General features: G+C 36.4%; 3 protein-coding genes and 2 long non-coding RNA genes across 8 annotated transcripts; 2 read left to right on the top strand and 3 right to left on the bottom strand.

Moving 5' to 3' along the window:
* The first annotated feature begins 610 nt into the window (after positions 1-610).
* Positions 611-3,077, top strand: LOC111777022 (glycosyltransferase family 92 protein RCOM_0530710-like). Its single transcript, XM_023656469.1, has 2 exons — positions 611-799; positions 938-3,077. The coding sequence occupies exon 2, from the start codon at positions 1,094-1,096 to the stop codon at positions 2,888-2,890; it is 1,797 nt and encodes a 598-aa protein (XP_023512237.1). The 5' UTR covers positions 611-799; positions 938-1,093; the 3' UTR covers positions 2,891-3,077.
* On the bottom strand, positions 2,962-5,136 carry LOC111777033. The gene is made up of 3 exons (XR_002812333.1): positions 4,926-5,136; positions 4,179-4,416; positions 2,962-4,094 (listed from the first exon to the last, which is right to left on the bottom strand). It is a non-coding gene; the product is annotated as an uncharacterized LOC111777033 (long non-coding RNA).
* Positions 5,137-5,338: 202 nt separating this feature from the next.
* LOC111781939 lies at positions 5,339-8,512 on the top strand. 4 transcript variants are annotated; one of them, XM_023662684.1, is made up of 5 exons: positions 5,339-5,491; positions 5,600-5,744; positions 6,799-7,107; positions 7,430-7,537; positions 8,265-8,461. In XM_023662684.1, exons 1-5 carry the CDS (start codon positions 5,409-5,411, stop codon positions 8,379-8,381), a joined length of 762 nt encoding a protein of 253 aa, XP_023518452.1. In that variant the 5' UTR covers positions 5,339-5,408; the 3' UTR covers positions 8,382-8,461. The 4 variants fall into 4 exon arrangements, with proteins under 4 accessions (XP_023518452.1, XP_023518460.1, XP_023518476.1 ...); XM_023662692.1 differs by having other exon boundaries at positions 6,802-7,107; XM_023662708.1 differs by having other exon boundaries at positions 6,822-7,107.
* Positions 8,513-8,613: 101 nt separating this feature from the next.
* On the bottom strand, positions 8,614-9,559 carry LOC111781966. The gene is made up of 2 exons (XR_002813045.1): positions 9,012-9,559; positions 8,614-8,819 (listed from the first exon to the last, which is right to left on the bottom strand). It is a non-coding gene; the product is annotated as an uncharacterized LOC111781966 (long non-coding RNA).
* A 1,734-nt stretch (positions 9,560-11,293) lies between these two features.
* Positions 11,294-24,051, bottom strand: LOC111797735 (phospholipid-transporting ATPase 3-like). The gene is given in 27 exon segments (XM_023680849.1): positions 11,294-12,287; positions 12,571-12,677; positions 12,774-13,136; positions 13,299-13,466; positions 13,604-13,825; positions 14,324-14,563; positions 14,655-14,734; positions 14,907-15,037; positions 15,746-15,993; positions 16,069-16,132; positions 16,228-16,329; positions 16,722-16,864; positions 17,095-17,199; positions 17,288-17,437; positions 17,538-17,654; positions 17,745-17,822; positions 17,906-17,990; positions 18,093-18,214; positions 19,132-19,197; positions 19,486-19,592; positions 19,767-19,863; positions 20,034-20,111; positions 21,169-21,279; positions 21,441-21,522; positions 22,537-22,598; positions 23,328-23,393; positions 23,648-24,051. Coding segments are annotated over 27 exon segments (3,681 nt in total). The 5' UTR covers positions 23,828-24,051; the 3' UTR covers positions 11,294-11,980.
* Between the last annotated feature and the right edge of the window lie 2,178 nt (positions 24,052-26,229).

The following is a 26,229-nucleotide window of genomic DNA, read 5'->3' on the forward strand; positions in this document are numbered from 1 at the left end:
AAACAATACATCTCGCTAATACTAAAATAAAATTTAAAATTGAACGAAAATTAAATAATATTTCTCGGGCATACGAGAATTAAAGGTATTATTTAACTTAATTACAAAATTCCTAAAAGAACATNTAGATTGTGTTGTTGAAGGAAAAAAAAAACACAAAATAAGTGAAGGAAATTCAGGAATTATTTAGTTTCAAAGTATATGGACGGCATGTGAATATTAAGTGTTGGAATGGAATTCACAAATGATTGAAAAACAAATGAAAGCGGTGAGTCAGCGAGTGCCAGCCATCTTCTCGCGTCCTTCCACGTGCGTTTCCCGTCCCATTTAATGGGGAAAAATTGGCAGAGGTTTTTCAATCAATAATAAAATTGAATTAAGATTCCAACGACAGTCATTTTTATATTCATCTGGTTTAACGTTTGGGAAGATCGAAGCAAGCAGAGCATCTGTTTGTTTATGTCTGTCGAAGGTTCCTAGGAATGGGTCTACGAAATAAAAGCCTCGAGCATTTGTCTATGTAAAGTATGAGAATTTAGTTGAAGGATTTAATTACGAGTTAAGCCTAATAAAGAAATGAACTGCTGCAAAAGTCTATTGTTCCAGCTAATCATTTACTCTTCTGAACAAAAAACACGGCTTTGGAGTTTAGAAGAGAGGAAAAAAAGGCATAAAGGTGAGTATTTGATACGGTATGGGCCAATTAAAAGAGCAAAAACAAGTATTTTTCAAGCTTCAAAAGATGTCGATGGTGTAGTCTGGCCTGGCAGAGCAGGAGCAGGACAAGAGCCCAAGAGGAGTTAAGTTTACGCTTCCTCTTTGCTAATAAAACTCTACTTATTAGCGGAAAGCAATCAATCAGCAGCTTCGTCATTATCATCACAGCCGAATCTTTTTTGATTTTAACTAATAAACTCTGCTTCCACATTAATTACAGGTTTAGGCTTGAGAGTTTCTTTCTTGTCGTCTCCGGCAGACTGACGAGGTTATTGGGAAACCCCAAGTCGACGAACTCGCTCCTGCTTTCATCTGACTGGATCTGTGCTGCGGTTGAGGTTTCTTCTGATTTGGGTTCTGTGTGAATTTTGGGTTAATGGATTGGGAACAGCAGCGGCGGAAGAGGAAGCGGTTTGGCAGGTCGAGCTCGCAAGTTCAGTTCTTTACTCGGAGATCTCTGTTTCTTTGCCTCTTTTTCTTTGCTTTTCTCTTGTTCCTCTCTTCGACTAGGTGGTTTTCGATTGCGGCGGCGTCGTTCCGGCCAGTTCTCGATGTCTCTTCCACGACTCTCTCCCGTTTGTCTACTTCCGCTAGCAAGTCTACCCTTGACAGTTCTTTGAGCAGTAAGTATTCTCCTTTGAGAGTTGAAAGCCGAGTCTTGTTTCCTGACCATTTGCTTTTGATGGTCGCTGGAAAATTGAACCGAGATGAGAAATTGGACTGTTTATACTTCAAATCAGTCGCTAGAGGTTTGAATCAAGAGACTCTCAAACAGTCAGTTCTGTCCACGGACAAGTACGATGAATTCCGATCGATTGCCAGATGCCCACTACCACCACTGAATTATTCGGCCTCCGCCGTGGACTTGAGGAAGCGCGGCGTGGGAGCTGATGACCATTGGTTGGTAAGAAATAGGCAGCCAGTTTCCTCGTGGGAGAGGGTGGTTTATGAGGCAGCTATTGACGGTGATACGGTTGTGGTGTTTGCGAAGGGACTAAATCTCCGACCACACAAGGAATCAAATCCGACTGAATTCAGCTGCCACTTTAGATTGGGAAATTCAAACAATAACGGAGAATATGTGCTTACCACAAAAGCAGTTACTGCAGCTCAAGAAATTATCAGGTGCTCCTTGCCGGCTGGTGTGCTGAGCACTTTGGACAAGGAAAAGGGAATTCGAGTTACAGTGAGTCGCGGCAGTGTCAATACTAAAGCCCATCTTCAAGTGACTCTCCCCTCAGTGGTCAGACTCTTCAACTCCAAGCTGAATGACCTGCAAAGAAATCAGGAAAAACATGAGCTTTGTGTGTGCACAATGGTGTGGAACCAAGCGGCAGCACTTCGTGAGTGGATTATGTACCATGCCTGGCTTGGAGTGGGCCGCTGGTTCATCTACGACAACAATAGTGATGATGGCATTGAAGAAGTCATTAGAGAGCTCAACCTGGAAGACTACAATATCAGTAGGCTGACCTGGCCATGGCTTAAAACCCAAGAAGCAGGTTTCTCACACTGTGCTTTGAGAGCTAGAGATGAATGTAAGTGGGTTGGCTTCTTTGATGTTGACGAGTTTTTCTACTTCCCTTCGAAGTATCGCCATCTGCAAGAATACCATACTGCCGGCCGCAATGCCCTTCGTTCTCTCATTGCCGACTCATCTGCTTCAACTTCCAATTCAACCGTCATTGCAGAGATTAGAACGGCATGTCATAGTTTTGGACCATCGGGTTTAACATCACATCCACCGCAGGGAGTAACAATGGGGTATACTTGTCGGCTCCAGAACCCTGAGAGACACAAATCGTTTGTCCGGCCAGACTTGCTTGATATAACACTTCTCAATGTTGTTCATCACTTTCAGTTGAAACAAGGATTTGGGTTTTTTGATGTACCTAAAAGCAATGCTGTCATAAACCATTACAAATACCAAGTGTGGGAAACTTTTCGAGCTAAATTTTACAGAAGAGTAGCTACCTATGTTGTAGATTGGCAAGAGGCACAGAATGAAGGGTCGAAGGATAGAGCACCTGGGCTTGGGACAGAGGCAATCGAACCACCCAATTGGAGGCTACAGTTCTGTGAAGTTTGGGACACTGGACTGAGAGATTTTATACAGAGTTCGTTGTCAGATCCTTTGACAGGGTTCCTACCATGGGAAAAAGCTTCTGGTTAACAACTCTTGGCAACCTGCAGCTTAGTGACCTGTACACAGTAATCATACAGCAAGCAACAGATTTTTTTTTCTACAAATAGAATGTTTGTCTGATTATTTTTTTACTCCATCGACATGCTATGATTTAGTCACATGTTTTTAACTTACACTTTCAGATGCTGGAATGAAATTCTTTCTGATTCATACTTCAAATTTGAATAAATCATCTGCTGTCTGCTATGTCGGTTGTACACACATGTAAGAATGCACTCAGTATTACCACAGACAGAAAATGCATAAAAGTGAACTAACCAGACATTACCTTCAATCAGTGAATACATCTAGAGTCGATGGTTGAAAGAAAAGGAGAAGCTTTTGCATATATGGAACATACATAGAAATCAACTACTTAGTTGAGTTGCTTCGTCTGGCTTTTACAGGGGCTTCAATATTATCTCTTTTCGCCAATGGAAATATTGGAAATAAATAAAATGAACAATCAAATAACCAAGTTATGTTTGTCCATCAACAGTTCCGTTCACTTTAAGCTCAATTTTACCACGGTTCAAAATTATTCAAATATTTCAATAGAGTAGCATCCAGCTTCTCTCAACGAGTGAAATCCATGACAGTGAACATTTCAAATTTGAAGCTGGAAATAGTAATTATGCCATAGAAAGAAAGAGGAAAAGGTCGTCACCATCAGTATACAGACAATATGTGCAATCGAAGCAACAACAGAAAGGTAGAACTGCAGTTCTATTCATTCAAAAGAGGGGCTTTAAGCAAACAGATAGGTAGAATAGCAGAGTCTGGCTTCAGAGAACAAGTAGATACTCTATACAAGGAGAGACTCTTTTAAGCCAGCAGAGAGGGAGAAAACTCCCAAGTTTCTGAAAGTGAATGTGAGGACTAACTACACATGCAAACAACCAAATTATTCATCAAGTGCACCAAATGATGCTTCAAACTCGAGCTTCATTTGCACACCAACCATAATAAGTTAAACATTGAGAGACAAAAACAAGTTCGGTAGTTAATAGGTCTACCACTTATAGAGAGTGACAAATACCCAAGAATGAAGCCACTGTAGAAAACTATCTGCCTTATATATATACCAAAAAAATAAAAGAAAAATGAAAAGGGAACAAATCTAATAACAACCTTGAATAGTATTAAGCATGTACCTGAGTATTTGAAGTAAGAAATGGCAGCTCCGACTTCCCTGTATAAAAGAGAGATTAGCCAAATAGCTCTCGACAATATTGGGAAAGATAGTCTCTTAAAACGAATAGTTGCAGATGTTTACAATTGCACAACAATCAAGTAGTACATTGTGTGCTGATCTCTGTACACAGATCATTTACTACTCACGAGCTTGAAATTTGAGAATTCCTTGATAGAGCAATCCCTGCATCAATTTACTAGCTTCCACATGTTCGGCCTCACCATCACCCGCAGCAAAACCAACTTGAAATATACACATCTCATCATAACCAACAATAAAAAACCTGCAGCATGCCACCTCTAACAGATACTTCCATACCCTAAGAGTAAGCAGCAAAAAGTAACCATTAACCACTTGTCCAGGATTTTTCCTTCCTCCTCTAAGAATTGTCTTTAGAGTTAAATACCAAAAGTAATTTATCAGATACATCGCATTCACAGTTCTAAAACATCATTGAGAAAGTTACATAAAGTGTATTGCGACAACAACTCAGACGTTACTAGTTCTATTGTTATCAATACAACATCTAATCACGTTCAACAAAAGTGGGGGAGGTTGAGTATGAAAATCTGATGATAGCTCTCGACTGCAAACTGATAATAGTTTTATTTTTATTAATACAACATCTAATTACGTTCAGTCAGAGCTCAGAACGAATGTTAGTCGCAAAATCACACCGCCAAAATAGGAAAACATAATTATCGACGAAGTTATCGAAGAAAGAAATTTCATCCTCGCCAAATGGATGATTTCTTCTCTTAATTTACTACTCATTGTGGTGATGTATTTACAAAATTCCAGAATAAGCAATACATGTTTAAATTTTACCGATGAACCTGCTGGCATCGGCGACGGAGCAATCCAGAAACGGCGCGATTATTAAAGAGGACGACTAAGAGAGAAACTCCACCGACGTAAGTGCGCAAGAGCGAGGAAGAAGAAGAAGAAGCCCTTACAATGCGCAGGAAAGAGCGACGAACAGTGCAGAGAGTGCAGTTGAAATTGGGACTCCATGGAATTAGAGTGGCGGGGAAGAGAATTCCCGCTTCCATCGAAACCGAGTAAAAACATAATTACTTCAATAAAAGGTCCGAGGACTGAGGATAATTTGCCGGGATTTTGACGGCCCCACAGCCTCTAGCACTGCGTTAAGTTTAAATCTCAGCCGTTGGATTAGAAATTTAGGGGGCGGTTTGGCTTGATCGGTTAACAACTTCCCGAAACTTCAATAAAATATCGAGTATGCATACACATTTAATTCGATATCTAATTTGCAGATTTTGGTAAGAGAGGTTCGCTCAGAGGTGAATAATGTGTTGGAATTTTTGGTTGCATCATTTTCTTCTCCTTCTCTTCTGTTTCTCTGCTTCACTTGACGCTCAATTGCAGAATTTGTAAGCTCTAATTTTCAACGTTATGTGTTCTTATTGATCATTGTGTTATTTATTGATCTGATCTATTGGAATTCCATGGCGATTTGTTGCGTTCGTTCTTAATGTCAGAGGCAGAATTGGGAGAAACGAAGAAACTGAGATAGGGTTTGGGCGCAGAGCTCTGTTGAGTTTCAAAGAGTCTCCTCATGGAAGTAACGTTACCTTCGATTGCTCTCGTTCCGGGCCCTGTGTTGCGTGCCTCCTCTCCGAAAAGGTATCTGTTCGTTAGGTCTTTAAATCGAGATAAACTAAATACTGGTGCTCTTATTCATTCCTGTTCAGTTGGCATGCGTTGTTTTTTTGGGTTGAACTATCTGGAAATTATGATCTAGCTTGTTGGAGTTCTGAAACAGTGAAGCTTTTCGATATCATTTTTGTTATAGCGAGTAGCAACGAGATATTGCAAATGCATGTCAGATTTTTCATCATGCAGCAATGAATTTCCAGTTTTCAATGCATTAGAATTTGATAATGATAGGCCCCTTGCGTTCTCGTTCTCTTTGACCAAAATTTTATGTTGTGCTTTCTTTGAAAATTTGTTCACGCTGGGTATACTTTGTTTAATTTGTAACAAATGCACTTACCCAGTTCACAAAACAGAAAAATAATAATACTAAAAAGACAAAAGATCGACACCAAAGTTTCCTGTCTTTGGATCCTCTTAACCTATTTTCCCATATCCTTTCTGAAAATCCTTCTCTTTTTGGTTAGTTGTAGGGGATTTGAACATGGATACTGTGAGATCCCACATCGGTTGAAGAGGGAAGCAAAGCATTCTTTATAAGGGTGTAGAAATCTCTTCCTAGTAGATGCGTTTTAAAACCTTGAGGGGAAGCCCAAAGAAGACAATATTTACTAGCGGTAGACTTGAAATGTTACAAATGGTATCAAAGCTAGACACAGGGCGGTATGCCAACGGGGATGATGGGCCTCCAAGGGGGTGGATTGTGAGATCACACATTAGATGCGTTTTAAAACCTTGAGAGTAAGTCCAAAAAAGTATTTGCAGGCGGACTGTTTGGAAGGTTACAGATACCACGATTTTATAGTCACAGGGAGGGACAGACAAGGTTGACTCTGTAGTTAATATTTGGATAGTGCTAGGCTTTCAGTTCTTAATGTGTTAGGATTGGGAATGGTAGTCCGTTGCATATTTTCCATCTTTAAATCCAATGTTTCATGTTTAATGGTAGCTTTTGCTTTGCTTTTTGGTATAAAATTTAAAGTAGAAGTAATTTTTCATTATCTTCTTCTTTTTGGTCACATAGAAGGATGAAAATTATGGCTGCAGTGAGACTGGGTATCGTATTCCCCTGAAATGTGTGGAAGTCAAAGACACATCAAAAGTTTCCAATGAGAAAAAATCTCATGATGGTCGCTCAACACTTGAAATGTCTTATGAGCACAAGCTTGTGAACCATTTGCAGAGTGATGCAAGCGATCATGCTTCATCAGTTGCACACAGACATCAACGGGATGGTTCTATCTCTGGAACAGTTGGTTCCCAGGATTACATCATTTACAGAAGCTGTATTCCATCAGTTAACGATGAAAAGTTGTCTGTACTTGGTTTTGAGGTATGCCATTTATCTTAGCTGCTCTATTTCAAAGGGTTTAGTTTACTGCAATTAATGGTTTAATGGCCGTTGCATGCCTCATTATCTTCTCTCAAATTTCGATATATTGCTTTACTCTGTATAATTGATTTTGAATCCGAAAGTAGTCATCAACTAAATAGCTTTGCAGTCATGCTACTATGGTTACTGCTGTTCTTATTTATTTTAATTGTTGTCTGTAACTTTTACTTGCCACAAGATCCTATTTACTTCTTAAGTAGAGAATGCATCAATGGGAGGTGGACAGTTAAGGCACCTCATGAGACCTGTTCATCTTTTACAGAACCAAAATTCGATGGCTAATCAGTGTAATCTATGGATTTTCTTCAGCAGTTCTGTTGTTAAGATGATAGCTAACATCATATCTAGTCAGATTTGCAGTACTAAGGAGGTTCATTCTTTGTGCTACTTTGTTGTCAATCTATCTTTTTTCTTCTTCACATCTTGTATTTTGTAAAGTTAGATGGAAGAATAATTGTTCCTCTTCATATTAAAATCAAACTATTGTTAATTAAGTCAATAATGAATTGGGCTTAAAATACCGTCTTCTATTTTTCAAAAGATCCCACATCAGTTGGTGTGGAAACGTCTCACCAACAGACGCGTACGCGTTTTAAAACCTTGAGGGGAAGCCTGGAAGGGAAAGTCCAAAGAGGACAATATTTGCTAGCAGTGGGCTTGGGCTGTTACAAATGGTCTCAGAGTTAGGCATTGGGCAGTGTGCTAGCGAGGACGCTGGCTCCCGAGGGGTGGATTGTGAGATCCCATTTTGGTTAGAGAGGGGAGCGAAGTAGTCCTCATAAAGGTTGGAAACCTCTCCCTATTAGACACGTTGTAAAACCTTGAGGAAAAGTCCGGACAGGAAAGCCTAAAGAGAATAATATGTGCTGGTAGTGGACTTGGGCTTTTACATTCGAAATAGTGGCGAACAGAACAGGTGAAAACTATTCTCCACTTCCTTTCGAGATGGAAAATGATCATTGAGCTGTTGGTATTTGGGAATTTTGAAGTATTGCAATATGTGAAGAGGAGATATCCTTATCTAACTGGTTGTCTAATAGAGCATGCTACTTTTATCTTGATTGGATTCATTTCATTTTGTGTACTGTTGTGGACAGGGCATTGTGCTAGGCTTGCTGCTTATAAGCGGTTCAGTTGTGTACTTCAGAAGGAAGCGAAGTGTTTCAACGGCTGGTTTTGCATCTGGCAGGGTGCAGTCAAATTCCAGGTTCTAGTACATCACTCATTTTTTCTTACAATTATCCACCAATTCTACACATTCAAATTATACAAAGAATTAGATTCATTTGAACAACTATTTCCTTTCCTTTTTCTCTGTTCTAAAAGCTATACCAAAATTGCCCATCTATGAAAANAAAAAAAAAAAAAAAAAAAAAAAAAAAAAAAAAAAAAAAAAAAAAAAAAAAATAGCCCAAGCCCATATATATACACATAGAGAGAGGGAGATATGTACAATCCAGATGTTTTTTATTTTGGATTATTGAAATTAGAATACAAATAAGAGGCATGTTGTTTGAAGTTAATTAACATTAAAGGGTAACGTTGAGAAGAACCAAGAGACATGAGTTGCTCTCAAACTGGAGGAAGCCTAAGCCTAAGCCTAAGCCTAAGCCTAAGGTCAGGCGGGTGGCCGTCCTTTTACTCCCGTTCGCCTGCAAACCAAACCCAACAAATATTAACTCGCTTAAAATCAATATATATGGTAGGAAAAAAATTTCACACCCTCATAAAAAATGTTTCATTCTCTTCTCAAAATGACGTGGGATCTTACAAAAGTCTAATAAGAAATTTGAACACAACCCGATATCATTGTCATGTTAAAGTTGATCTTCGAAAAAAATCACCTGTTATGAATTGGGTCGGGTCCTTTAGGGACTTTAACTTTGCTCATGAAGTTAAGCTCCTTGGCTTGCTTCATATGGCTTCCCTCAAACTCAGACCTAGCTGCCGGCCAGCTTGTTGTTTTTGCTACCGACCGTTCTCTGCTGTCGGGCATGCCAACGATTAAAAGCCATACAAACATCCCAACTGCCGCAGCTCCAAGCAAGACCTTGAAGTAAGAAAACGAGCAACAACTACCTTCACTTCTCATAAATATATATATATACACTTCTGTCTATGTACGTCGAAAGAGATTAGTTAACTTTACGACTCGAAGAGGCAAGGACGTCAAGCAATGAGAAGAAGAAGAGAGGAAGAGGAAGAAGAAGGAGAGGAGTTTGTTTAGAAAAGGGGAGTGCATGTTTAATTAGGGAGTTGTCTTTTTTTTCTTTATAGGGTTGGTGGATTCTGTTGCACTTTTCTCAAACCCTGCCTTGCCTGTTTGTTTATAATTGACACACACACACACCATTATATTCTAACATATCATATTAATTTACCTCTAATATTATTCCTATTACATTAACTCCGATGCTTGTGTGTGAAGAAACATAAAAATATCATTTTTTTTAGTCTAATAAAACTTTCGAAAAGTTTAAAAATATCCCAAATGAGTTTGTACGTCTATTATCAAAGTTATAACTTTTAGTCATCTCAATTCATTTAAATATGACTCGACTTGTTAGAACATAAATTCTCGATCAGGAAGTTAAAAGTTTGAAACTTTCATTAGACATCGTTTTCGCGATTAGGGTTTTGGATTTTATTTTAGGGACAGGGAATCTTTATTTATATTTGTTTGTATATATGTATATATAATTGGGGAAGGAGGGGGCAGGCAGGTTATATATATTAGAAAGAGAGCATATGGCACAATGTTTCTAATCCATTCCCTATGGGATCTTACAGTCTTATGAACAGAAAAGAGCTTAAAGGAATCAAATGCCTTACCACCCAACTCTTATTTACATTACAATATATATTCTCCAACCAAACAACCATACATATATATTCTACTATCATATCATTAACCTTAACTTTATAATATAACACTATATAATTTATCCCACGTTGGGAAAAAAATTAAATTATTTCTCGATTAGCACTTAAGTTTTTTGTTTCTAATTTTTTATCAAAAACAAGATTGAATGTATTATAGACGAATATTTGATACATATACTTATTACACATCTCGAATACGAGGTATTCAAAGAACATATTTCTAAATTCGTTTTAATATTAGGGTCAAAATAAGGTTGGTGAGACAATTGGTCGACCAAACTCGATTAATTAATTAAAAAGTTGTGATGGAAAACAAAAAGAACATTAAAGAAAGAAGAGAAAATGTGATGTGTATAGTAGGGTAGAGGAATGTCAATACGTATCTAGATATAAAATAAATAAAAGTTATAATACATGATTAATAAAGTTTATTTATAATATGGGTGAGGAATTTATTAATTAATTAATAAGAAAACGATATAATTGAGGAATAGAATCAGATTGTGAGCTGATGGGTTCTGAAGTAGGCATCGTACAAAAAAGAAACAATAATTGAGGAAGGAGCTGGAAGCCATTTGGAGCACTACACAATTACTTCACACTTACATTATCATCTAATGTTCTTAATTGGGTTTTCAAAGCATCTTTCTTTCATATCTTCCTTCTCCTTCAAGCCGTCACTCATACAAGACTGCATATTATGTTGTCAAAATATCTAAATCGAGCTTAAATTTAATTACTCGTCGAGTGTTTGAGCTTTAAATGGATAAGACATCAATTAGTATTAAGAAGTTCCAAAGCTTCGTAGGGATTTCTTCTTCCTGACGGGGAAAGATTTTAGCGCGGAGAATGGTTTTAATATGGAAGATGAAAAGGAATGCTGCAGTGTTAGAAGTCTCATTCACATGGATTCCAGAAGACAACTTTGGTAATATGTTCCCACTAATTTGATATGATTATGATCACTGCTGGAACAATATTTCATTTAATGTTTACATATCCTCAAAGCAACGATTCTAATGCCCAAATCCATTTTTTTTTTCTCTTTTAATTTTGATGAGTTTCTTCGTTTTTGAATTGTCCATGTGTCGTCTGTGTAGAACACTTCAATGTTTTGATATTGGAATAAAATAGTGATTAAGGCTAAGAAAGTAGTTTTGCAAGGTTCTTCTAAAAAAGAAAGATATGATAGATAAAATGATTCTTAGTTTTTGTTATGTCTCAAAAATAGAGAGCATATAAATGATGCACCACATAATTAAGTTCTTAATTGTCGTCTACATCAGTTCTTGACCATGGAAAGTTTCCCACTCAAGCAATGGATTTTTAAAACAACAAGAATTACACTAAAAAAGCTGATGAACAAGCCCAACAAATGGATCAAACGTATGCTACAAGTTGCAGTTCAAAAGATTAAAGCATCCACAACAATTGTGACCCATTTCAGAGGTCGAAATCTTTGGGGAATTTGAATCTGATATTTTGCAGGCTTGAAGACCTTTCAAGTTCTTGAAATTGGATATTTAAGAATTTGGTCAGAGTTGAGTAGCAAAGACCATCACATCAAAGATGCCATTTTCTATGTTGTTGTCTACAACTTGCACACTGGCTGCATGGCTTAAGCAGCCATCTCCATGAAGCAGTAAACAGACATGTTCTGAAAATTTTCCCTTACTAGTACTGCTATAAGGTTCCAATGGGGACTATAGCTACAATCCGATCAGTCAAAAATTACAATTTCACTTGGTATTAAATTACATCGAGATATCGATATACACCCATTACATTCCTAATAACCACTAGGCTCTCATGAGTTAAAAAGACAACTAATGGGAGAAAATATATGGCACAGCAAAACTAGTACTAATGATTTTTCTGAGGTTCACTTTTGATGAGAAAACTTTTGTACAATATAATGATTAGTTCTACCTCATTTCTTTTCCCTAATCTTTAGTCTTGACTTCACACTGGCTCTCCTGGCAACATCCCATGCCTTCTGTGGGGCATAAATACCAAGCTGTGCAGCAAAAAATGACTCATAGCCAGGTGAATCGAAAGCAAAGCCAGTGTGCTTCGATAACTCCCGCGGGAGTTGAGACATGGCATAGCTTCTTGCCTCTTCCGGTGTAAGATGGTTCTGAACCTCCAACAATCCTACCGCACTTCTACCATCAGGTTCATGCCTATGAATTTCTTGAACTATCTGATAATCATAGGGGAAAAACCATCTCTGAATGCTGTATCCACATAAAAAAAAGGAAAATTGTCAATGAAAAATAATTGAGTCACTATCTTAATCTTGATGCTTTTAATTTACGAATCCAAGAGAAAACAGACCAAGGTTCAACATACGTAGATCTAAAGTCTAAAAACAATTGCCCTATGAGTCTCGACTCTGCATAAAGCTAAATGGGTTGCAGCCCTAAACGATAAACTTACAAAAAAAGAAGTTCAAGAAACAAGAAAATTACGTGATGTTGTCTACCTATAATATCACAAAAGAGTTTGAAGAATGCTTACCCTTGGTAAGCAAAATCACAAAGAAGCGCAACGACAGGGACAAGGAGGACAGCTACGTAAAAATAGAGTGTGCTCATTAAGACATATATGACGAAATATACATTTTCCTGCAGCAAAAGAGTAAATATAAAATGTGAGCATTAGATGAAAAATGTAAAATTAAAATTAAAATTAAAATTGAATAAAAGGGCAACAAGACTAACCTGCCTATCATGTGGTGTCATAAGACCAGAATATAGCAAAATAAACATGAACCATGCTAAAATGCTTCCCCCAACCGTTATGTAATGCCACCTAGTAATTGAATTGCAGATCATAAGCAGCCGCAAATTCACAGTCACTACAATGCATGTGAAAGTCATCGTGCTGATATCCCATAGACCAAACACCTTGCCAGATGCCGATTGACTGCTGGAACTGGAAGCGGTTACAAAATAATAAAAGACTAAAGATTGGTAGACGGAAAAGATGGCCCAAGTTGTTACAACTCTCCACTTGAAAAACACATTTCTTATTCCCTCTCTGTAGAGCTCGGGGTACTTTTTAGATAGGGCCGCACTAACATCCTGAAAAAAAGAATACAAAAAATATAATATTAATTTGTAGGGAGAGTAGAAGGATAGAATTCATCTCAAAGAAACAAAAGAAATCCTCTACGAACTATAGTAATCTCTTCAATAGCAGAGCATTACATGCCATGAGCAAAGTAGTAAGAAAGAATGCACTACCTTGTCAAATAGTCCGACCATTATTACAGGAAGGGCCGTAAATATGACATTATACAATGACTGGAACCAATCATCATAGAATCTTTGACCAGAAAATCCAGTTTGGAAGGTGAACCAAAACTGAGTTAAAGTGAACGTAAGATTCTTGTAAAAGAAGTATGTGACAACCTGCCAGAGAATAAGTACGTTCATAAACATTTAATTGAAATTCTTGTAAAATAAATGTCATAAACAGCAAGTGAATGAGAATACATGCGAGAAATAGTTCAAAAAACGCAACAAAAAAAGAAAAAAAAAGAGTGAACCTTGCAGATTCTAAGATATGACCATCGTCCATGTACAAGAAGTAAATCTGTGAGAAAGCGAAACTGGGCAATAGCAAAATCACTAGCCATCACAGCTTGCATTCCCTCCTGCCCACTTATTCCAATGCCCACATGAGCTGCTTGAATCATACTAACATCATTAGCACCATCACCAATACTAAGTGTTATTTTCTTTGCACCTTTCTTCACCAGACTTGTCACCTGCAAGAGATGACTAAACAGAGTCATTGAAAGTTTTCTTCCACTTAGGAAGAAAAGGAGAGAGAGATGGGGTTTCTCTAACTAACTGGTGGGTCTCTTGTTTAAATTTTTTTAATTTTATAGGCGTTTAATTTTATGTTTTCACAAATCCTACAGAATTGTGTGACCAGACATGAACGAGCATTGAAAAACTAGAAAAATAGAATACTTAAAATTGTAGATGATTACAATGATTTGACTTTAAAATGTTGGAGTATGAACTTTGACCATTGAGCCAACCCATAGTGATTAACTATAACAGTCAAATAGTAACAAGCAGAAGATAACTCTCTGATACATGCATATATTTTTATTAAAAAGTCATTCCTCTTTCTTGTTGCAAGCCTAAGAAACCTAAATAAAAGCAATATACTTCGGTAGATAAGCAGGCATAGTAACATAATAAAAATTAAAATAGAGCATGCCATAGATCGAGTTAATTTCTAAAGGAAGTCTAACCTGCGCTTTCTGCAAAGGAGAAACCCGGCAGCAAACAACCGAACTACAATTCAAGCTCAAATTTAGTAACGTAACTCGCAGACTTGGATCTAATGCATACATCAAACATTTTCCATCTATAACAAGTGCTAATTTTGGTGGAGACATAGATTGTAAACACTGCTGCGCTTCCTCAAGACATTTCTTCAATTCCTTTTTTACTTCTTCTCTAGTAAAACGTGCAAGCTCCACTTGGTCACCCTAACAAAAGATGCATGTATTAGTAGTAATATAGCTGATAACAACATTGATCACGCAAGCATATCACGAAGCTAAAATGCTGGCTGCTTACCCTGTTTTCAACTTCTCTGATTGCATCTGTTTCTGAACTGATAATAAATTGTTTCATTTCATTGTTTATTAAATTGCAAGCTGAAAAAGATAGGAACTAAAGATATATCAAATAGATAAGAACAATATAAGTATCGAATTATTTACTTTTGAGTGTGTTTTATTATATTTACTAAAGATATATATCAAAAGTTAAGAGGGGAGGGGGACTAAGATGAATGGAGTTGTAGCTATTCCCAAAATGCCAACCTACCATAAGCTATATTTATAGCAGTTTCCATCTTGTCTCCCGTTAGCATCCAAATCTTGATACCGGCTCTAGAAAGTGTCTGTATACAGTTTGGTACTCCTTCTTGAAGCTTATCTTCGANAAGAGTATTTTTTTTTTTTTTTTTTTTTTCATAATTTCTACGTGAGAATGTCATATCATCATGGCACAAAATTTGGCTCCATAAGTCGATGAAGAAGGAAGTTCTCCTTTAGAAGAAATTTAACAAGAATTAATTCAATAGTCTACAGACAAATATGAGATCCCAAATCAATTCCATCAACTTTTGAAATCAATGTTCTAACACTAAGGAAGATCGAGGTCTTGCAAACATGAATACTAAAGTTAGTAGTAAGAGCTTTCTTTTCCATTCAATTCATAAAAGTTATAAAGGGTCAATCACCAGGATGGTAGAAATCAGACACATGCACAAATAAACTTTCATGTCATGATACAAAATGAGTAATGCTTACAATACTGACTGGGATAAAATATTAAATTATTCTGATTAGTATAGCAATTGCACTCCTCAATATAGTATTCAAGAATAGAGATGAAATTCTTTTGTAATTATGGTCTTTTGAAGACCTTTCTTTTGTAGCTCTTTGAGTGGGGATGCTGTACCCAGCACCTAGGTTGTTCATTTATTCTTTCCTCTTTTGAACATACATCTCAAGAATAGAGGTAACACACAATTTCCCACAAGGAACAAACAATGGACCAAGCACATGTCCTGACATGAATGGCTTCGACCAGGATTATTTCAAGTAACCTTTCCATAATGGCACCAGAAAAAGAAAATAGAATCATAGTCCTACTTTACTACGGGAATAGAAACCAGCATAATTACTTAACCCACCTCATCCAATTTCTTTTCACGATCTCTTAATGAAGACTTAGCTTGAATGAATTTCTCATTCCAGGTTTCATACATGTCGGGAAGCAAGTCTCTATAAGCAAGACATAGAGTTCTCAAACCGGACGATCCAAATTTCTCCAAGTGTTCCCTCGTTATATTCTTCAGATCATCATTTCCACCAGCCAATCTCTCATATATAACGGTATCAGCACCCTGGTCAGTGCAATGAACCACATATCAATAAATCTGATGACCAGAAAGCTAAATGACAAAATATTAGAGGATTACCTTGCAGTACAAGACAAGCCTACCATCAGAATAACGACACACCACAGACTGACGCTTCCTTACACTGTTATCAACAGAAAATACAATTGACAAATTAATAATGGTTGCATGTAAAATTGTATCGGTTTGAAGTATATTGATAGAGGACTGTATACCAACCTATTGAACTCAAGTACATTGAGAATTTCATAAGAAACATCTAGAATTTTACCCATCTTTTCAACATGAGATTCACGAACATATATTGTAGTAGGTGTACGCCTGAGAAAACAGAGTGGGCAGAAATTACTGACTGATGTTACTGAGACATACAATTAAAAAAATCTACAAGTTCCAGAATCAAAATGAAGAATATATATTCCATAATTGAAGTTAACCATGACAACTAAGCCAAGGGTACATTTTTAGGGCCACAATCAACATGGAAATTTTTTACAAGTACAATCCTTTTCCGATGAATGTAATTGAAGAGGAAGGAAACCTTCCAACCCTCTGCCAAAGCCACATGGGAGTAGACAAAATATCAAATGCATGAGTTTCCACCACCGCATTATAAGACTAGCATAATGGACAGGAGACAGTTCACTGGGATCTGTTGTTATTTTAATAATTATCCCCGACTTCATGAAACATATTCGGACAAATGTGCAAACCTGTAAAAGAAGAAGCCAAAGTTTTTAGCCGCAGTTACCAACGCAGCCTCATCAGGTGATGCTGCTTGATATGTGATCTTTTCAGGGGATTCATCGCCCTCAGGGAGTACAGTATGGCAAATAGCAAGGCATCTGAAAAATTCCTAATAAATAAACAAAACATCACTATTAGTTACTTTTCGTAAGCCATCACACTTGAAAACACGCTATGGCTTGTATCAAGGCTTTAAATACAAACACCACTCTATGGTGTCTCAAATGTTAAGTTGAAGAAGCAAAGTTTAGAATTAAAAAAAAATGTGGTTATTGGTTGGACCATACTCATAACTAACCGTGTACATTATTGTAATTAGATTAAAAATGGTTAACATACCTTACAGAGATCAGAGTTGGGTTCATTTCTCCATGCTCCTCTCATAAGCCTAGCATCATCAAAATTAAATCCCTTTTCCTGTACAGCATTGGCTGATTTGTGCTCCTGCAAAAAAGTACTCACTAAGTTGAACTGGTCCATCAGAGTTCAGATATCATCCTTCATCACTGCATACGTTGTATAGAACACAAACCTCTTCCACTTTCAAGCCATTCTGCTCAGCAATTCCCCTCTCTATTTCAGTGACACCAGTTCCATATATCTCTCCACCGATTGAACACTTAAAGAACTCCATTAGATTCCTGGTAAGAGTACCAGTTTTATCTGAAAAGATGTACTCTACCTGATCAAAAGCCACGATTTTAAAACGACCGAAGTACCATCTTTGAGAAAAAGGTTACAATTTCCATATAGCTTCTAAAATTGGTCGAGTAAATATTTACCTGCCCCAGTTCTTCATTCAGATTGGAAGTTCTAGCCAATGCAGGGGTATTGCTATCAGCATGGAACATATTTAGATCCTTATTGATATATTGTGTCGATTGAATAAATTTTATCATCTGAAAATTGCATTGAGGGGAAAATTAGATCCTCGAGAGATGAATATGTGCATTACTAATGCTAATTGAATGATAGATATTATTACCCACCTCAATGGAAACATAAAGAGAAATAGGAATGATGGTTGAATACAGAGTAATAAGGGTAAACATGGTCAGAATGACAACCTGTTGAAGTCACTATTCAGTATCAACAGAACAAAATATAGGAGGAATAAGAATAGAGACAAAGATTAACCATAACAAGTTACCAGGAATCGGTTGCTAGGGTTAAATTGGTTTTCCCCTCCCTTATCAAGAGCTAAGTAGTAGTACTTTTCGTTTACAAACACGCCACTACAAGTTCCAAAGCACCAGAGAAATAGAGTAAACCATTACCGTCAAAAACTATATAGGAATGCGTAGATAACTTAACAAAATGGATCAAGTTTATCATACCTGCCAATTGCTCCAATCAAACACATGATAAAGAGAGTAGCAAAAAGCGTAAGAATAAGTTTGTCAAGTTTTTTCTCCAGTGTACTTCTTTTGGAGGGAACATTCATAGCATTCATCATAACCTGCATATTTATTAATTCCAAATAGATTTCATAAAATCAGCATAATCTATGTTTGACCAAGAAAAGGACAAAAACCAATAATAAAAAGAGAAAGTAAAGAGATCAGGCAGAGTGAGGTGTTAAAAAGAAGTGCACGCAGAATGGGTTGAAAGGTAATGTTCCTTGTAAAAACCCAGTTTGACTAATCTTCAAGGAGGCTTCACAGAACCCATAACCAACTCCAAGAGACAATAAGTGCCAAATTATTAATTTTTCCACCTAATGGTGGAACACAGAAAATTAGAGGATATCTCCAAAAGATCCAATCTCTTACCACCAGAGCCACCCTCGGTGGGGTACAAACCAGATTAAACATTATAAACAAACTTTGAATGAAAATTTTCATTCACAGGAAAAATGGCCAAGTACATACGAGGGGGCAGATGAGAGGTTCCAAGCTCTCCTACAATCAATTTGACCAACTACTTCCCAAGCTGAGACATGGTATCCCCTTGCTTCACAGTTAAGCTAATTTAGTTGGTACTCCTCCTCAGCATGTTAGGAGTATTATACATATCCCAATGTAAATCCCATCTAAGTAATGACAAAGAAAAGGGGAATAAGTGTCTGGTCTGAACCTATTGAAGAAGAAAATGAAATCAAACCCCTATGCAAAAGCCATCTCTTACAAGGAGCTGACAACGTGAATTCTTATTTTTCCATACACAGTCTAAATCCCCATATGTTTCCTCAAGAGCTTTTATGTTTATGTCCTTCTAGACATCCCAGGATATAAAAATCATTGATTTAAAAAAAAATTTGCTGAACTGTGAAATTTTAAAACTCACAAAATAAACAAGGAAATCAAGATAACTTTTGGCACCTAAACCAAGATGGCATTATTAAAAAAATCCATTAATTGATACAGGATGGCAGACCTTTGTTTCATGGCCTGTAAAAATAACAGCCCCAACAATATATTCCGTGTTCCTGAGACTGCATCCCTGTTTACCATCATATTGAGAAAGCATAAAAGTTAATGAGCTATATAGTTAAACAAATATAGCAAACACTATCGCACTTACCAAGCATAACTAATTAAATCAAGAAAAAAAAACATTAATGAAAACAAAAGTTGCCCTCACAATGGAAAATATGTTTATCACAAAGGTTTTGGGAAAAGAAACCTAGTTAATTGGACCAGAATCAACTTTTTTTAGGGGCGATAAAGGAACACAACAGTAAGAAGCCAAGTTGCAGAATTGAAAGGAAAAAAAAAAAACAATTCGTACTCGCAACAAAAGTTGGTTTGGGCTGAGAGGTAATGTTTGCTTCTGAATAATAACATTGCCAGTGAAAGTGTAGAGTGAATTGTTTGGTTGCTCGCATTGTACTTCACCTGCATTTTGAAGTGGTAAAAAATAATTAATATAATTTATGAATATAAAATGAAAAATAAAGCTAAAGAAATGAAATCGCGCATGGAACCATAAAAGTAACCAAGGAAGTACAATCATGACGTCAATAGTCACAAAACCCACAAGATTACAAAAGATCAATATAGAATGTGAACCTTTAAATTCAGATGCCTTCTCTGGAGTCAAGTAATCCCATGTCTTTTCCAGGGCCTTTCTAATCTTCAAATTTGTCTCCCCATCCAGGTTAGCAGTCTACGAACCAAAAATAAATAAATAAAATTCAAACATTTTGAACTTTCTGGAAGCTGGATTCATCACCATTATTAGATCAGTGCTTATTTAAAATGAACAAAAGGGGGAAAATCTATCCTAATTAAAACTAAAAGGACTTAAATTGGTATTGAGATGAATAAAAGAAGAACCTCAATGTAGCAGACACCATCTGGATTTGTACTAGCAAGGAAAAGAAGATCTGCAGGAAAGAATCCATCTTGCCGAATCTGCATCAATGACATCATCTCAATGGAAGTAAAGTTACAGGTTCCCTTATAGGGCTCAATCTATAGAGAGCGCAAATACTTTATCTCCCTTTCTCAACCACTGACCCGTACGTTGTTTCCTTTGTAGAACCTCCTTTTATAGTGGACTTCTATTTTGTTTTTTGTTTTTTAGGATGAAAATCGAGTTTTCATTGAGATCGAGAAAAAGAAGAATACAAAAGGGTATACAAAACGACTATCCAACAGACGGAGCCAAGTAGACCTAAACTAATTATAGAAAAAAATAATTCAAAAGAATAAAGCATGACGATTAATTATAAAAATTAGAAAATTAAAAAAAAGATGATTTCGTAGAGAACTTTTATTCAAGCTTTCATCAAATTATAAATTTCTATTTTATAAGAATTTCATCAAGATCAGTAGAGTGAAAAAACACTATAGCCCCCCCACTCATACCCACCGTCCACCTTAATCTAATATCTCCTTCATTCATTGACAACCCAAAGCTCTTCATATCCCTCTCTACCTCAAACCTCAAGGCCATACAACATTTGAAGGGTGAACAAGTGAAAGAGGGAGGTAACAGAAACAGAGAGAGATCAGATTAAAAATATTCTAAACTTTGGAAACGCAACATTTTAAAACCTAGTCATAATATAGTATTAAGTATTGATAAAAGATTAAATTTATCATAACCCATCAACTTAAGTTTTTGATAACTAATTGTTAGGTCTTATGCTTAATTTCCAAGGTCACAAGTGTGAAAGGGAATGTTCAAGTATTGATGATATGAAATTAAACGTATCATTACAAATCAACTTAATTTTTGTGTTTGATTAAAAACAAAGGAATCACGTAAATATAAATTAAAGTATCATTGTCCAATCCAAATCATAGAAGGAAACAAACCCCTATCTAATGACAAGCTTGTTCTTCAAATAATAGGTTATTCTTCTTTTTTTTTTTTTCTTTTTTTTTTTCTTTTTCAAACATTCAAAACTGAGATAGAGAACAGAAAAAATAAACGCTGATGTTAGCCATAAAATAAAACACTTACCCTAACAATGTCCCCAACCTGCAACTTTTTCCAAGGAACGCTCTCCCACTTTTGATCTTGCAGGACATCTACAAGATTATTATTAATTGCCATATCATTCTGGAATCGTTTCTGCATGGCAAGATTAAAATGTTATGATATAAACAAATAAGTTATGCATTCGAAGGACCTTATATATATATTTTTTTTTTCTATATAGAAATTGTCTGATAAAAAATTTCAACGTCAGAATCAAAAAAAATTGCAAGGCTACTATACAGAAAGGCACTCACCCAGTCCTCAAATGCTTCTTTAATGAGAGAAACAAGTAGAACCAGACTTAAAGGGACCACATTTGTGATTGGATGCACAGGACTGCACAATGAGTAATAATTAAAAGGCAATCAGTAAACACTAAACCGGTATTCAATGGCTTGGACCCCGATTTAACACCATAAGTCTCAAATCAAATACATCGATAGATTAAGCAAGAATACAACATAAAAATTTAAAGCAACATTTCAATTTTTTTTCACAATTAACAAGCCCTGAATTATTTTAAAATGTGCAAACAAACAAGGCTTGAAAAGAGTAGAAAACAAGCACAAAGGCTAGATCGAGAAATTCTTTTTCTTCTTTTTCCTTGTATAAGTAACATATTCCATTGAAAAATAAATAAAATGAACAAGGCTTGAAGCCTACAAAAACCGAAGGAGTTACGAAAAAATAATAATAATAAATAAACTTCCCTAATATGCACAATCTAAAGAGTTCAAGTTACAAAAAGGACCATTGAGACATCTTCAAGAGGAAGTAACAATAACAGTGAGCTCAAAGAAAGTTACAATTTCTTTCCCCAAATTGGAAAGTTGTCATATTCCGCACAAGCCACAATTACCATAAGTGGATCTACAAGTGTTTAGCAACAAGATCTTTGCTTTCATCTTTACATGATGACTGCAAGCATTAGGTAAAGAAGTTTTTTATTGTTCTAAGGAAAAACCATCACATACCTTTCAATAAGCAGCTAATAATACCTTTTTTCCTCTCAACCCAATTGGCAAATTTGTTAGATTGTTCTACAAATCTGAATTCCGTTTGAAATATCTGTGGGTTTTTTTTATGGATTTTTCATTATGCTCTCCAATGTACTAAATCATCTGATCAATATCTCATGAATCCCGATGGTGTACCATTCAGAAATTAACAGTTCTAAACTACAATAACCTTATTTCATGTTAACTCCACAAAAATATTAACAACAGTAAGAATAAGCCAAAACAACCAACATGACATCTTCTAGATGAGAAACAATTATTACGAAACAATGTAAAACGCAGTTGGGGGATGCTACCAAATGCAAACACGCCTTTCCATCTATTGACTAACCTGATGGGTGTGGTGGATAAGATTGAGATTGTAAGAAAGTATAGGTTAGCCACACGCCTGAACTGTCGGTTAAAAAAAAAATTACAGAACTCTAATCAGACATGTACTGTTTCAAAAAAAGTGATGGAGTGGCAGGGTTAGATCAATACTAGCAAAAACAAAAAATAACAACAATAACAATGAAAGAAACAGTTTAACATTTTTTAATAATGCCAATTGGAGTGGTTTTTGGTAAATTCCTTTGGTCTGGGTTTGGAGGATGATCATATATCCTTCCTTTTCTTCTGTTCTTTTAGGGCAACCAATTTTTTACTTTCTGGATCAAAAAAATTTACAATAGTGGCAGATACAACGTTAACATTTATACAACAGTAGTAACAATATCTCAACAGTGAAAAAAGACAATAAATTGTAGTACAGTGAAGTTAGTATCAAACCAAATCATTTCATCAAACAAAATATACCCCGGACTAATGTCATATAGGCCTATCTTTTTAACATATTCCAATTCCTCAAGATAATTACAAGATAAATCCAGTAAAGAGCACGCTGTCGCCATTCAATTGCAAAACCTGAAGTTCCTAATAACAACAAATTATAAGATTACCGTTTACAATACACCTTATTCTTGGACCAACGGTATGATAAATAATTGCAACTCCAATTTGTAACAGCAAGAGACTTATTCATTTTATAAAATCATCTACTGGACAGCAATTAAACGAAAAGGCGTGTTGAAGTCGCAAAATGAACAAACAGTGTAGAGACTCGGGACGCTTAAAATTTATTACCTGTTCAAACAATCCTTTCGGAAAGAACGTGAAGAAGTTGTACTTTGTGGTCGAAACTGAATTCCCCTGTAAACAATATCAAATGGACAGCCATTTAAATTCAAGGAAAAGGATAAAAACCAAAAAATCTTGGCTGAAATAAATTGAGAAACAATATATTCGCTCACAACTCACGTTACTCCTTTCTTAAAAACATTCAAGAACCAAAGCCAAGTTACGGGAGTCGTAATAAAACAAATCGAAGTTCGCATTACATCTACATGACAACAAGGACACGATGCCAAGAAATAAATCAACGCAATACTTAGAAAACATCAAACCTTGAATTTGATAAGGAGATTAGCGTCGCGATCATTACAGAAGATGGTGCGATATCCAGGCGCCTGTGGCTGGACTCGGCCGAGTCGAACCGTGTTAGAAGAGGAGGTCCTCTCAGGCATGGCAGAATTGCCACGGCCCAATCTCGAACTCGACGATCCAACCCTATCCCATCCACTCATTTCCTCGCTCCAATTGCACCAAGCTCTCCCGATCCAGCGAAACCAAATCGTTTCTAGGAAAAATAATCAACCAAAACTACGACGACGACAACGATAAGAAGAAGAGCAAGGTTCCCCCCGGGCGGAATCAAAACCGCGTTCCTTAAAACTCCGGTGGTTCAATCGACGGTGAAAAAACGCAGAGAAACAGCGCGCCCTTGAAAATGGAATTTTCGCATTCTCGGTACGCGTAATTTTGTAATATTAGCCCTGTATTTTTCAACTTTCACTTGCCTAGTCACGGCCGCCACGTCAGAACCATCGTGTAGGGTACCGAACTCGTAAAGCGCGTGGGGGTGTACACGGGAGTTGGCGGCTTTTCAACGGTTTTTCCAATAAGAAGAATCTGCAAACCAAGGGAGGTTACGATTAATTAACGGTCTTCGCGACGGCGCGCGTGAGGCTAAATCCTTCTCCTTGGCTTGTATGCGAAGAAGTTTCTGTATTACAGATAACGGGAGCAGTTGGCGGTCTTAACTTTTAACTAATTCGTGATTAAGCACGTTACTTGCGTTGACGTGGTAAGCGCCAGCCGTCTATTTAATAACCAACTAATTTTCTGCCTTTTTTTTTTCTTTTTCCCAATTACAATATTCTGTCAGTTGTAACAAATTCTAATTACCACCCATTCCCACCCACGTTAGGAATATTATTCGAATACCATCGTGTCCTATATAATATTTTATTTTCGTAAACAAACAAATATTAGTTTATTTACAAATATAGCTGTGTTTTTTAAATTTTATAAATATAGCAAAGGAATTAAATATGATTTTAGATTCGAGTCAAGAGATAGATGTATATAAATTAATTACACCCGAGACTAGAAAACCATCATCATCCTCATTCCCACCTTCCATTNGTTCTTTCAAGTGATGTAAATAACTGTTAACATTTCTTATGGCATTGTTTGTTTTTTCTTTTGATTTATAGGGACAATTTTTTTTTTTAAATATAATTTTTATTAAAAAAATATAATTTATAATATATTTATATATAAAAGTGGAATGAGAGATGGAACGAGGTTGGAGATAGAGACGAAGAATGTAATCTCTACCTTCGGAGAATAATCTCTCTCAGCTTCTTCTATTAAAATAGAGATTTTTTTATTGGTTGGGTCCAAACTTACCGATCAAATGGATATTAAACAGGTATGCTATTTATATTCATTCGAGTTAAGACATAGGTATATTTTTAGGACATATTAACAGTATATCATACGTCAATGGATATTCCTATANTTCACACGAGAAAAGTGGTAGAAATATAGGATACAAAAAGGAAAAGGAAGAAGGTGTTGGGATGGTTGGGAGTGAGGAATACTATCTCTTGATCAAGGGAGGCTTATAGTGTACCTTGTTCGAAGTTCTCACTGTGGAGATCAATGATTCCTAAGGCAAAATGTTGAAGGGAACCGTAAACAGTTCGGAATCAGTACATATGAGAGTTCAATCCAGATAAGGATTCATATATTCTTACGAGGTTTGTAATCGTTAATCGTCCCATTTAATCTATTTCACTTAATCTCCCCATTTGTTTGGTACGAAAATCGATCCATCATAAACCCTTTTCTGTAAATTCACGACGCTTATCCATATACGTTGGGCGGTAGATGTTGCTACTGAAATTAGAATTAAGCAAATGCACAGACCTGGTGTTTGGGAAACAGGGCAAGGGAAAGGGTAGAAGGATTATTTTGTTTTGAAGGTAAGTGAGTGGAGGAATTTGAAAACATCATGCCAGGGGATGGGGATGGGGTTGGGGATGGGGATGCTCTATTTTTATGCGTTTCTTCTAATTATTCCATCAGATATCTATTTATGCAGTTCATGGTATGTCGTGGAGAATCATGAACTTAAACAGAAGCAATGTCATTTAGTTTATGAATCCCATAGCAAGAGCTTTGTTATTTGCGCGTTTAAATCCAGAAATGCACTTCTGAGATGAATTGCTCAGTGGAAATTAAGGGCAGATTGGAAATCTGATAATGAACAAGATTAAGAACTACATTGTTATGATATTATTTACTCTAGGCTTAAGCCTACATGTCTTTGTTTATAGATTCTAGTTAATATGTTTGATACTTGTGGACATGTTTCCTTTAGTTATATACTTCTAACTGATGTAACCTTATTCATATCTGCTGCAATCTTCTCCACGAATGAAAGGCTACTAAATCTCTATCTTATATTGCCACTCAGCCATCGATTTTCTCTGCCACATCGAGAGCTTGCACTTTTATTTTCATGAGTACATTGTGTTGAGGATTGTTTGAAGGGAGTCACGTTGGTTAATTTAGGGAAAGATGTTGGATTTATAAGTAAGGAATACATCTTCGTTGGTATGAGGCCTTTTGAGAAAGC

The sequence above is a fragment of the Cucurbita pepo genome, chromosome LG01 (assembly GCF_002806865.2).
Source record: "Cucurbita pepo subsp. pepo cultivar mu-cu-16 chromosome LG01, ASM280686v2, whole genome shotgun sequence".
Taxonomy (NCBI): domain Eukaryota; kingdom Viridiplantae; phylum Streptophyta; class Magnoliopsida; order Cucurbitales; family Cucurbitaceae; genus Cucurbita; species Cucurbita pepo.